Genomic DNA, 14271 nt, shown 5'->3' on the forward strand with positions numbered 1-14271 from the left:
TTATTAGAGGATTGATGCTATATATATTAGTCGAGTTAAATGAATGTAAATTATTAATTTATAATTTAATTTTTGACGGTAATATTTATTTTTATTTTTATATTAATATGAACAAATTATTGATATTTATTAATCAACAGTTTTAAAAAATATTTAATATTATAATAAAAAATTTAAAATTATTGTGTTTTACTCCATTAATGAATCATTTATTTCAAGAAAGAGATAGCAACAATAATTGTTTTTGAGCATTCTTCATGTATTTTAAGAAGAAACCAACTCTATTAGCTAGGTTTATCAAAAATATGAATAAAGTTAAGGGAAAAGCTAACATGTGCCTTAAGGGCACAAGTTAATGAGATATTTATAGAAATAATTTGTTGGAACGCGTGCATTCAATGTATCGAAACTTTAAATATGACTTTATTGCATTTAATTACTTTTAACTTTTTCTAATTATAGTATCTTTAACATGTGCCCTTAGAGCACATGTTAGCATGACCCTAAAGTTAAACACAAGTTGTGAAGAAACCAAAGAAAAACAAGTCAAATTTTGTATCCTAAAAGGAGATGATGACCAAATTGCCTAACACCTATGATTAAAGTTTGCTTGAGCTTGACATAAGCAAAAACATTGAAGCCAACTCTATTTGTTAGTATTGAAGTCATAAAATTAGTAGGTTGTAGAGTGAGATATATTGGACCTAAAGTAATAGCTTGCTTAAGCTTATCATTAACCTAGCTCTCCTACAATTTTTAAAGTTAAATGAGGATCTTGAATCGTGATGCACCCATAAATATGTAAGAGACAATAGTTTATTTTGTGTTAATTTTACATGTATTATTATTTTTAATTTTTAATTTTTTGATAAGCGTACATGTATTATTGATAAATGCATGTCTTGTATTATTTTATATTTACTAATAATAAATATTTATCTCGTGTTTTTTAAAGTTTTACTAATGTGTCATGTGTTCTATTATTGGTGAAAAAAATTTATTTCATAATATATATATATATATATATATATATATATATATATATATATATATATATATATATATATATATATATTAAAAAAATCTATTTCATTTTTTAAAAAAACTTATCAATAAAAACACATTCTGTTTCATATTATTTTATTTTATATTAATTGAATGAAATCATATGTTTTTGTAACAGATATTTGTTTAATATATAATAATATCATAATTAATTTATTATTATTTTGGCAAAATATTAATATTTTTAGGGGTGTCTTTTCGGTAAAAATAAAATTCACAAAATCATCCAAATTTTAGCCCGAATATAATTTAGACATGTATTTCCAAAAATAGTACAAAAAAATTCAGAGATGTATCTCTGAACAAATCTGTGATTCTCAACCATGACAGAAACGCCATTGTAGCCTTAACCCTCTAAAAATATCTCAATGCATTTCTTGTAGGATACCAATTTCGTTTGCACTATTATCTAATGTATCTAAAACAACTAATTTGGCTTATACAACTAACTAAAAATCAAAACATAAAAGGATTTTTTTTTTTGAAAAACTTACCAAATCGAATTAATGAGAAGGAGAAATTTGAATGTATGAGATGCTAGAAATGAGGAGAAAGGGTTCAAATGGTAGAAGCTTGGACGAATGGATGAGATGATTGAATGTGTGAGAGCTCAAATGTTTTGTTTTGATCATTTATAGAAAATGAAGGAGGGAAAAGGAAAGTCTGGCTCGATGATATGAAACAAACGCGTTCAGATATGCATCTCCAGACCACCCACTAACATTTGAATAAATGGTGTTTACAAAGATGCATCTTTGCACAAACCTTTTGTACCTTTAAAAATGCATCTCCGGCCGCGTCAATTTTTGATTTTATAGGGTCTGAGAATGACTTATAAGAGTGCGTCCGGAGATGATCTTCAGACTATAGGGACATTCATAATTTGATGGGGAAAAGGTGGAAAGAGCAACCCATAATTTTAAGGCTTCCTAGTATAATTAGACAATTTCTCATTACACCTTTATGTATTGGGGCGCATCTCTGAAAACGCAAAAATACCCTTGGATTTATTCTGTCTTTTGAGATGCATCTCCGAACGCACCAAATACCATTTTTGTCAAAATTTAGTTCAGAGATGTATCTCCTAATAAACTCAAAGTTAATTCGCAAATACATATCCGAACATACCCCCGAAGTCATTTGCAACAGTTTCAGTCAGAAGATTTTTTTAACCATTCAATGATTTTTCTAAGATGTATCTCCGAAAGTCTCCAGCGAAAAATTCTTTATATATGACCACCTTGCATGATTATCTCTCTATCACTCCAAACTCCTTCCATAGCCAAAAACCATTAAAAAAGGAAAAATATCCTTTTCCTCCCGCATGTTAACTCCGGGGTTCATTTTGGTCCCTTAACTTCAAAAAGTTCCATATTGGTCCCTTACATTTTCAAAAGGTACAATTTTAGTCCTTTTTAACATATGAGCGACTGATTTAGCGATCAATTTTTTATTTTTTTCATCTCCAAATAGACGAAAAGGACCAACATGATACGTTTTGAAGAGTTAAGAGACCAATATGGAACTTTTTAAAATTAAGGGACCAAAATGAACCCCGTTGTTAACATACGGGGCCAAAAAGTGTATTTTTCCTTAAAAAAATATTTTCAACCAACTTTTCGATTCCAAACCAATTTTTTTACATTTTATCACATCAAAGGGAGCAAAATAAGCTGCGAATTAAGATAAAGTTTCCTCATTTCACCCATCATTACTTGCATTAATCTTGTGTTTGAGCTGGAAAAATTTGCGCTTTGTCCGGATATACATATCCGAACTCGCCTACCATAATTTCGGATGTGTATATCAGAAATATTTTGTTACTGGTTTTTAAGCATTTTCCTATTTTGGTTCTTATTAGATATGGTGCACCCTAGTATGTTTTCTAAAGTTGTTGTACACGATGTAAAATAGGATGTAGTGAAGGATAATGTTAAACTATATGAAGTGAAGCTTGATGTTAAACCAGATGAGGTGAATCATGATGTTAAACCGGTTCTTGTCGAGATAAATGTTGGTCAACATTTCATAACTGAACACTATACGATCTATGAAGGTATGGAAGCAACTCTACGTCTGAATATACATTTTCAAATTTTAGAAGTATTTTTTTATTTTTTACGAAGGTATGGAAGCAACTTTAGGGTGCCTTAAGCAATGACCTTAATTTTTATGTGTCAAATCCATCTTTCAATTATACGATCTAGACCGTATTAATTTTTAAATGACATTAAAAAAGTTAATTTTAGGCCATTTCTTAATCCACCCCTTGATACTATTAGTTATCTGACGCAATCACATTAATGCCCCTACTTTCGGAGATACATATCAGGAAGCACCTCTTTTGTCCAGAATTTTCTTTTCTCCGGAGCTACTTCTACGGAAATATCTTAAACATGGTAAACGTTGGGAAAAATTTAACTTAATTCAGTTCAGGGAAACATCCGTAGATGTAGCTCCAGAATATTTTGCTATATTTTAAACCAACTATATTTCACTATCTAATTCTAATTTTTTTTGTACAAAAAAATAATGCCTCAAACTATAGTACATCAAAATAGTGATATGTTTACTCAATCTTATATAGTACATAAATAATATATCAACATATACATCATCAAATAATCATATGTCATAAACATATTCAAGAAAATAGTACATCAACATCATCAAAATAATCATCGCACTCACTATTGAGTGTGCCAGAAAATATCTGCATCCTCTCATCTGCCTCTATCGCTTCTTATACGTCTACCACTTCCTCTGTCTCCTCCCGTGCATCTACCATCTACTATCTCACCCGTCCTGACGCGATGTTTAAGATACACAAGTGCCCCATGTGCCACCTCGATCATGTCATCCACCATACGCCTGACACCAGGCCCCTCAGGGAAGAAACCCGTCTCAATGTCTACCTTCCTTATCTTAACTATTCGACGACAATGAGGCAGCACATTCTGAGTGTGATCCATCTGAGACTGCTGATCCTATAATATCTCCTAATGAGTTAGTATGGGCGGTGATCCCTCTGTAGTGGGCACCATAAAGGGGTGTGAGACAGTAAAGAACCACATGATATAGCCATCAACGCAGCTCCAATCTCTCGCCACTCTGGTCTCCCGAGACTTCTCCAGTACAATGTGGTTATGATAGTCAGCAAAGATCTCTTTTATCTGCCTATGGGTCAGTCGAACTGCATACCAATCATCCAGAGAATAGTGAGATGTCATCACGGGCGCGTCACATGGTGAGCAGCATAGACGGGGTAACAGGTGTCCTCACCAACCATGCGATCCAGATAGACTTTGTAAGGGTCGGCCGCCTAGTTCCCTCTAAGGGGGATGAAGGCACGAGCACGTGGACAGTCCTCAATGTAATCCACCACATTCCCCAGCCATATATCATAGAAAAATGTTGGAATATCCACCCCTGAAATGAAAATAAAACAACAGATCAAACATTATCACGAATATAGAATGAAAAGTAGAGAAAAAAGTAGAAGGATATAAGATTGTTACCATATATAGTGAACCGCTGCATGCGACATTCATGGTTTTCCATAGGCATCTCTGTCGCAGCCTCGAATAGGTGTACATCAGTGTAGCCTCCCCCAGCCGTACTCATAGATCCGTGTGGGATCCAAAAAGTGCGTGAGATAAGAGACATCGGTATACGTGGAGCTCGTGTCCACAAATAGTTGAGTATCAATCAAATATAGAAAGAAACACCTCAGCACACACTGTATGTGTATTTTAACCTCAGCTGGATCATCATCTGCCTGTCGTGCCTCAGCTTGCGCCTCAGTAAATCTCTACTTCAAAAATGAAAACCTAACATGAACACTGCGGGTCTTATCCATCTCCTCAAGTGCCTCTTGTGGATCGGCCCCAAACTCCTCAACCACAAGCTCTCTCGCTTCTTTCTTCGTTATCCTACCGTAACGTAGGAGGGCATCCGTGATCGGTATATGCAATAGACATGAGACGTCGTCCAGTGTAATAGTGATCTCACCATGTGGGAGATGGAATGATGACGTCTCAGGGTGCTATCTCTCCGCAAATGCCATCAACATCCCGTTGTGGATCAGGCTGTAACCAATCTCACAAACGTTCTTCAGACCAGAGGCAATAAGGACATTCTGGAACCATGCCTCATGTTACAATGTTACAAATAATCAATTTCCAATGAAAACAATGTTAGTAACAATCAATGTTACAAATAATAAATTTCCAATTAAAAAAAAGAATTAATCTGAGCAATGTTACCTCTCCATCCTAGACATGTCTAGGAGGATGGTCGGTGTACCTTGTCAGCAATGACAAACCAGATGGACCCCTATGAAACCCTCAGGCGCATCCTCATCAATATCCTCCTACAGTGGATCATCACCCTCTGTAGGTGGCACCAGGAAACATCATCTGCAGGAAGTGGAACAGACCTATCCCGACGAGGTCGGCTGGAGGACGGGGCCTGTGATGTACCCTCACTAGCATCTCGACGCCTCCAGGATGAAGAAGTGGAAGTGGACGGGGCCTGTGCACTAGGTTGTGACGTAGCCTCAATTGTGGGCTCTACTAGAACAGCTGGAACAGAGGCGTTGGCTACATCTTCCACTATCTGGCTCTGTGCATGTCGGATAAATGCATGTTGTGCAACCCGTCCATGTATCATCAGTTCTCTCTGTCAGCCATAATGTATGTAAGGTATAACCAATAAATTTGAATTATATACAAATAAATTATAAAAACAAAAGAAAAACAATATTTTTTAACTCCGGATATGTACATATGGAACACTTCCGTGGATACAACTACGAAAGTACCCAACATACGCAACATCTGGGACGCGTCGGAGCTGCATCTACAGAAATATCCTAACGTTAACTTGTTTCGTAGATGCACCTCTGGAACCTTCCTTAACTCATCAGTCGCGACAATTGCGTTTGGAACCCTTGAAAACCAATTTTTTAAGCCCTAATAGTCCGTTTAACACAACAAATAATACATATATTTTCTCTAAACTATGTTTCTAAAACTATCTAAGGACTTCTACCCCGAAAAGTATATTCTAACTCTTTTATGAGAAATACTCGAAAATATTCTGTAAACTCAAAAACTTACCAATTATATTGAGCTTTGAATGATTTGGAGAGTGTTGATCGTTGAAGTTGATGCTCGCTCGGTGTCGAACTCGAGTGAAAAAAAGCAAGTTTGGTGAAAAATTATTTTTTGAGGTTCGAGAGAGTTTCGAGAGTTGGAAGATGAAAAGTTAAGAATGAGGAAGGAGTAGTCTGGCACGAGTTTATCAAAATTGGTTTCGAAGATACGTAACTGAAATGCTTCCGTAATGCACCTACGGAACAAACCAACGGTAAATAAAAAAATATGCGTCTGGAAATACACCTCCAAAAACAAAGGTAATTTTGAATGCACACATGGTGCCTAAGAACCCAAAGGAGTGAAGTAAAAAATTCTCTAATCTTATTTGATTGTGCAAATGTTTGGTCATTGATTTACTGAAAATATAACTTCATGTACACTAATAGTATATACTCCCTCCGTCCCAAATTATAAGAGAAATTTCATTTTTAGATTTATTGAATAATTAATGTATCTGATCTATATATAGACTAGATACATTAAATATTCAATTAATCTAAAAAGTGAATTTCTCTTATAATTTGGGACAGAGAGTAAATGTATTCGTCAAACTACATCTAAAATAACACATGGATGATTGTGTTGCCCTAAAAAATTTTACACCATTGGTGCATAGAATTTAAATTCCTTTTAATACAATATATTAATCTTTATCGACTTTAAAATTATATTTATTAGTATGTCTTAAAATGACTTATTTATTTTTAAAAGTTTGTTTTAAAATATATTGCCCATTCAATTTTCAATATAATTTTTTCCCTTCCACTTATCGATATAATTAATATTAATATTGCTTTCATTACTTGCAATTTAATATCTTATATTTTATACTTAAATAAAAATAAATACATATCATAACTTGCAATTTAATATCTTATATTTTATACTTAAATAAAAATAAATAAACCAATGTACGATAAAAGTATTTTGGTAAAAATGTTATACTCTCTTTTTATCAAAAAACCAATTCTAAAAATCAATCATAACTGAATTCCAAAATAAATTTTCCAAAAAAGAGCATATTAGGAAAGAAAAAGGCTCTGTAAAACATCCTCGATACAAACTCTTGCATACATGTAAATTTCAAGAACTAATATCAAAACACATTATGAAATAGTTTAGTGATCACTGTCAACTGATTCAAAAGCTAAAAATATCTTTGAATTTGACAAATTCAGAAACTAAGCAAATGCTTTCCTACTCATATCATTAAGAGAAGAGCAACAAAAGTATCAGTAGTTCAAATGTCAAATGAGACAACCCGAAGGAAAGATCTCATGTCATAATCTTGGCAGACCTAGCAAAGAGACTGTCCACAACTTTCCCAACATTAGAAATGGTTTCTAAAGTTGCAGGGTATATAGCATCAGTTTTAGGGTCATCAAAGATAACAAGGCATCCAGCACCCTGATCCAATGTCCCGGCGAACTTCTTGTCCAAAATCATCTGCGACATCTTCCGCTCCACGTGATCAATGGGAAGCTCGATAAGTTCAGCAATATGTGCAATCTCAACCCTTGAGAATGGTTCAATCAACCTGCAAAGATTCTGCTCCAAAAGGGTGTCATACAAGGATGACAAGTGCCTATGAACAATTGGATCTTCCTCCAACTGCGCCTTGAAGTCTCGTAAAGCAGTTTCAAATAATTTCAGGGATCTTTTGGAATGAGCATCTGCAACAGCTTTCATTGCGTCCAAGTCAGGTCCAACATATTGCAGGCCTGCTTTAGAAGATATGATTCCAGCCACATCATCAGCTTGACTAACCATGATCTTACACAGCAACATGTATTTTAGGCTAAAGACAGCTTTGGGATCTTCAAGAGCATTGAAAGACTCAAAAGCTTCAAAGAAATAACTATATGCAGTTTTGTAATCCTTCTCTTCAGCATGAAGAATTCCACTCTGCAAATCTATGGCACCTTGTTGAGCTGGTGGAACATAAATAGCATTTGCAGCAGTTCTTGCGGCTGTGAGAGCAGCTTTTGCTTTGGGAAGATTTCTTAAGGAAAAGTGCAGCTTGCTTTCGAGCAAGTCTATGTCTACAAGAAGGAGTTTGTCATCTAGTCTCCTAACCTCTTTGACCAAGCCATTAAGGAGAGTCAAAGCTTGTGAGTATTCCTTAGTTTCCATCAGAAGAGTAGCAAGCCTTGCCTCAACCCGCTGCCTCAGAAAGGTACGCTTTTCATCGCGAGTCCATTGCACCATTTCTTTGCAGAGTAAAATTTGTAACTCAGATGTTCCTGGTATTTTAGCAACAGAATCAATTATTCCTCTCACAATCTTTGCAGTCTTTGCCTTGGGAATCAAGGAAAAGAATGGCCTCAACTGAGTGAGAAGGCTGCGCAGATCTTCTGCCCTATTCTCTTGCCTTAGAAGGTCGGTGAGGTTTGTTATGGCCTGCTCTTTCATGCGCAGAGCTTCTGGTGAAGAAGAAGGATCCCCGAGTACACGATAAAGAATGGAGATGCCCTCAGATGGGTCTTTAGCCTCCAATGCCAGAGCAATGGAGTCTGTTGTGGCAGGAAGAAATGAAGACATGGCTGCGACTAAGACAAAGTTCTGCAAAAAAAAAAAAACATTTTGTCAATAGAGAGAAAGCTGAAAGCCAACAAATTGTGTATTATTACTGTCGATTGTTGAATGAAAATATTATCTCACTGCTAGAACTGTTCCACCAGTCTCCCAAAATATATCTAATGTTTTGACCTATTTAAACAGTTATATGTTGAATTTCAAAATCTACGAGATATAATGTAAGGGGAGCTGAAGCAGGTCAAATGTCATTAGATGATCATAGGAAACATGGATAGAAACATATCAAGTTGCACTACATTTCAAAACTAGTTAAAGAGGAAAGAATAAGATCCCAAAACAAAACCTTACGGTCAATGCAAAACATCTAACACTACTAGTACTAACGACTAATGAGTCATGACACAAAACAATGAACTCAAAACACAGACAAATGGCAGAGAGATGAAAACAGAGTGCATGTGATGGTGGACCAGTGTTGGTCTAGAATCTAGATTTTTTTTAAGGGTAAAAAGAATTACTGCCGAAGAGAAAAATAATGGATTGCATGAAAAAAAAAAAAGGTTGATGGATTGAAGGGATTTTAATAATCTTTCTAATTATACAGGTATTGAAAATTTGGCAGGTTAACACAGACATCATGAGTAAGGTTCTGTCATGTTAAAATATCCACCTTATTCCAATGGTAGCACTACTAAATATGTTTTCAAATGTCAGTGGCATAAGGAAGCCAATTGTGGCCTGTCATAAAGCAGACAATGCCGGCACAGCAAGGCATATATTAGTGTCAAAAGGCAGATAATAACTGCAGATATCAGTTTAGAAAGAGTGGAACAGTGCAAGAGGCTGCCACCCCAGCCCACCGGATGGTTTGGGAAGTAAGAAGGGTACGTTGAGAAAAGTCTAAACTTTTTATACAATGTAAATTTCACAATTGCAGCAATTTAAAGCAGATAAGTACTAATTGTAATCATTGACAACATTGCCCAAAATATCTGGAAAACCTTGGCCTAGTACATATCGACATAATCTACCAACTACCAAATAACATGATTTCACCTCCTCCCTGACTTCTAACTTAAACTAGCAATGTTTGTTTCCTGGTCCATCTTAAAACTCAACTACCTTCACCAGACAAATTAAAGCACACAAAGTACAACAGAAAAAACAGCAAAAAGATAAATAAACTTAAAGGAGTAAAATATATATACAAGGGAAAAGAAGGTAACGTCAAGTCAACTATCAGCCATAAGATCCATCAAATTTTACTTCGGTTTAATTATGCAAGAGATAAAAGTATAAAAAGAACGCTAATATAAATTTGAAATAGAAATCGCAAAGGGGTTTTCACATCATTCTACATGTATAATAATACTAAACCATGCAAATAGAGAGACCTAGGACACAGTCACAAATCAATACGTGGTACATAATGAAAATACGATTTCAAACGGTTAAACTGACTCATCAAAGTCAATAACTGGTTGACTATTCAGATTTGGTTCTTCTCATTTGAGTTTGACAAGAGAGAAAAGAGAACGGCACAAGACACAGCATAGGGTGACCTAAGTTCAAGTACACACCCTCACAAGTTTTACCATACAAACTCTCATCTATATCTGTGTATCACCAATGCCATGAGAAGGACTTACATTTTTAAAAGAATCATATCCTCTTATGTTCACACTAAAGGAACAGACATCATAGACAGAACAGATTATCCTTGACTAGAAAGGTGACTGGCCATGAATCGTTGACCAAAATAAAATTATCTTCAACAATAAATTTCAAGAAATAGAATGTTGAATGTTCTACTACTCTAAATGGACAAATAATTAAATATTGTTTATTTATTTGATGCAAACATATAGAATATGGAACATAACTTAAACAAAAGGAAATAAACTTTTTTATTCCGAGCAAACACGTTAATGTTTAGAAAGAAACCTACATATAACACAATATCATGTTATAAAATAGTCATAATTATAAGAACGTTAATTAGACTCGCTAAAAGATAACACAAAGAGCATTGATGTGAGGCAATACACAAGTATCACTTAGCTCTAAAAGGCAATACACAATAATTTTCAACCAGAGGGAATACCAGAGAATGGGAAACTTTAGGATAACAAGATATTACAGAAGAGACAATGGAAACCCCTTATCCTACTGTGTGCATCCATACCACTTATCACCGCATTACTTGGTTAGGTTTCTAGAAAGCTTCCACAACATTGTTTTGTTTTCTCCTTCCTTACATAGAGAAATTTGACCACAAAAACACAAACAATATAAGCATTAACAAGTCCTTCCTACTCTGTAGCATTCCTCTTCATATATCTATTCGAGACACCTCATACATCTATTCGAGATACTTCATACATCTATTCGAGACAGTAAAATCAAATCTGGAAAAAAATCAAAAGCTATACCAGAATGACTAAGGGGAGTAACCCAGCCCACACAATAAAGGTAACGGGCTACTGGGACAGCTTGCCCTTAGCTGGAATATCAATGCACACACCAATTGGTGATTTGAAATATGAATCCCACCACAAGCACTCTAGTGACGTTGAAAAACTACTACTACTACAACAACAACAACCAAGCCTTATCCCACTAAGTGGGGTCATCAATATAAATCAACTTTCGCATAATGTTCTTTCAAAGACCATACTTCTATTCAAATCGTTAATCTCGAGGTCTTTCTTAATAACTTCTCTTAGGCTATGTTTGGGAGTTTGGAGGGGAGGGGAGGGGAAGGCTTCCGAAAACGAATTTTTAAAAAAATATAGAGAAATATTTGACATTTTTTGAAAAAATGATTTTGTTTAGAGTGATAAAAGAGTCATAATCATTACAAAATTTTTAATTTTCAAAATAGTATAACAACCTAAAAGATATTTGGAAAATTTATATAAGCCCTTCAAAACCCTCCAAAACCCTCCTTCAATACAATTTTTGAGTTCCCCCATTTTATGGGGTTTTTGGTGTTATGAATAAAACCAAACCCTCCAAAACCCTCCTACTCAAAATCCTTTTATTCTTTTCACCCAATTCTTCTTATTTTTTAAAACCCTCCCCTTCCCTCCAAACTCCCAAACATAGCCTAATAGTCTTTCTAGGTTTTCCTCTACCTCTAGTTGTTTAACCTCTTTCTATCTGATCTACTCTCCTTACCACATAATACAAGTACCAAACAAATCCCAGAAAACTTCCACTTAATCATATATCACAGTTACAAGCAAAATCAACTTAAAATTGAAATTACCACTCACATAAGCTAACTAAAAAATCAAGATACAACAATTTCTAGCAATATGCACCAAAATTAAGAAACCTAGATTCATGATGGATGAAAATAAAAATAAAATAGAACAAAAGAAAACCCCAAGGAACAGAGAAATTGAAAAATAAAGAAGGACATACTTGGATGAAATGGAGGAGGAAGAAGAACCAGAATGCTTTGGGACGATCGTAACGGAGGAAGAGCCAAAGGGTTTTAGTGTTAAGATGCAGAAGAAGAAGGTGAAAGAAAGAATATTGGGTTTACTTGTTGCTCAATACAAGAAGAATATTGGAGTGCGAAACTGAACGATTACTTTGGGCTTATCTATCATTTTGGGCCTAGGCCTTCTTTTGACAAGAACTTACTTTATGTTTAAAGTTTAATATTTGCACCCACTTTGTTATTTATAGCACCCTCTCCGCTATTCTTTTTTTCTCTTTTCAACTATACGAATTTTAAGATTATATTTTTATTTTATAATAATATTACATGCTTTAATTAAATCTACTTTATCTTGATATTAATATATATTTTATTATATTTTTAATTTATAGTTTAATGAGGCATCACCATTTAAACAAGTCAAAATGTCATTATCTTTTAAAATGTATATATACACAATGCTATTTTATATTTGATACTCACTTGGTATTAATTCTATCACTAAAATGAGCACATTTTATTATTTTTCACTGTCTTTTAATGTATGATTGTAATTATATGACTATCAATTTTTTTTTAGTCTGAATCAATATTCTACTGTCATCCAAATTTTTAATCCAACTAGAACGTTGACCCGTGCGATGCCCAGGCTTTAGGATTAAAAACTAAAATATTTATTAAAAGTTAATATTTTTTTATTATTATTATTATTATTATTATTATTATTATTATTATTATTAATGTTAATTTATAACAATTACATCACTATATCAAGATATTTTCTATTATTATTTTTTATTTAATTTTAGTTTTCATAATTATTATTAAAATATTTACTATAAATTAAAAAATTGAATTGAATTGAATTCTCATTGAAGTCAACGTTAATTCCTTATTTCAATGATTTTGTTGTTTGGTATCACTATGTTATTCTTTGCATCAAATTTATTTATTTTATTTTAATAGTTTTGTTTTGGTGACTTATTATTATTATTAAAATATTGATTACAAAATAAAATTGTTACATAAAAATAAAACATTCTCATATGTTTTCAGTGGCTCTTAAAATATTCGACGCAGTTATTGGTTAAATAAATAATTTAAATAAACTGAAATATATTATTAAGGGGACAATTTCTCTACCCATCACAAAAAGATGGGTAGTGTACATTCCACTAATCAGATGACACCATTTAATTTTTATCTATTTAATTATTTATATATAGAACAATTGTTTGATGTTTTCAATGCATTTTACACTGTGGGTAACCTTACCCACCTTTTTGAGGTGGGTAAATTAGAATTCACCTATTATTAATGGTATACGTAATTATACAAATTTCGAGCTAGTGAGATGTTATTGTCATTAAAAACATTTAGTATCGAATGATAAATATGACAAATTCAATAATAACAGTTAATTTATATATTTATATGTCAAAGTACATGTAGAAATGGATGATTAAGCACATGTTTTTTAAACAAATCTTCTATAAATTTAATTCTAAAACATGTATATTTTGTTCTCCTACCCAAAAAAAAAACATAATGGGTGAGTAGGCACTCTATTTTTTAAACAAACTTTCTCTAAGTTGACCTATAGTTCTAGAACATGTATAAAAAAATTTTCCTGAAAATAAATAAATTATGAGAACACATGTTAATTGAAAAATATAAGTATAAAAATAATAAAGATTTTATGATTATGATTGTTAAACTTTAATATTATTATTTTTATAGCAGTGATTTAATATTATTATTATTATTAATATAATTATTAATGTTATTTTAATTATTAATATAATACCAATTTAATAAATAATATAATTAAGGTTATTCTATATATATATATATATATATATATATATATATATATATATAAAATAAAAAATAGAGATGTATTGTAGATTATAATAAACACATTAAGAATTATATTTAAATTATAGTATGAATTTTCAAAAGTAAAAGCTGCAAAAGAAAAAAAAAACATGGTATTTATATGCAAATTCTTACACATAGAATTAAAAACTATAGAAATGATAAATATGTATGAAATTA

General features: G+C 32.9%; 1 protein-coding gene across 1 annotated transcript; it reads right to left on the minus strand.

Annotated features, from left to right (window-relative positions):
* Positions 1-7265: 7265 nt before the first annotated feature.
* LOC131596191 (26S proteasome non-ATPase regulatory subunit 11 homolog) lies at positions 7266-12348 on the minus strand. The gene is made up of 2 exons (XM_058868776.1): positions 12192-12348; positions 7266-8786 (listed from the first exon to the last, which is right to left on the minus strand). The coding sequence occupies exon 2, from the start codon at positions 8763-8765 to the stop codon at positions 7500-7502; it is 1266 nt and encodes a 421-aa protein (XP_058724759.1). The 5' UTR covers positions 8766-8786; positions 12192-12348; the 3' UTR covers positions 7266-7499.
* Between the last annotated feature and the right edge of the window lie 1923 nt (positions 12349-14271).

Source organism: Vicia villosa, linkage group LG4 (genome assembly GCF_029867415.1).
Source record: "Vicia villosa cultivar HV-30 ecotype Madison, WI linkage group LG4, Vvil1.0, whole genome shotgun sequence".
Taxonomy (NCBI): Eukaryota; Viridiplantae; Streptophyta; class Magnoliopsida; order Fabales; family Fabaceae; genus Vicia; species Vicia villosa.

Excerpts from the sequence above, each read along its gene's own strand:
- LOC131596191 (XM_058868776.1), bottom strand. The coding sequence starts at position 8,765 with ATGTCTTCATTTCTTCCTGCCACAACAGACTCCATTGCTCTGGCATTG.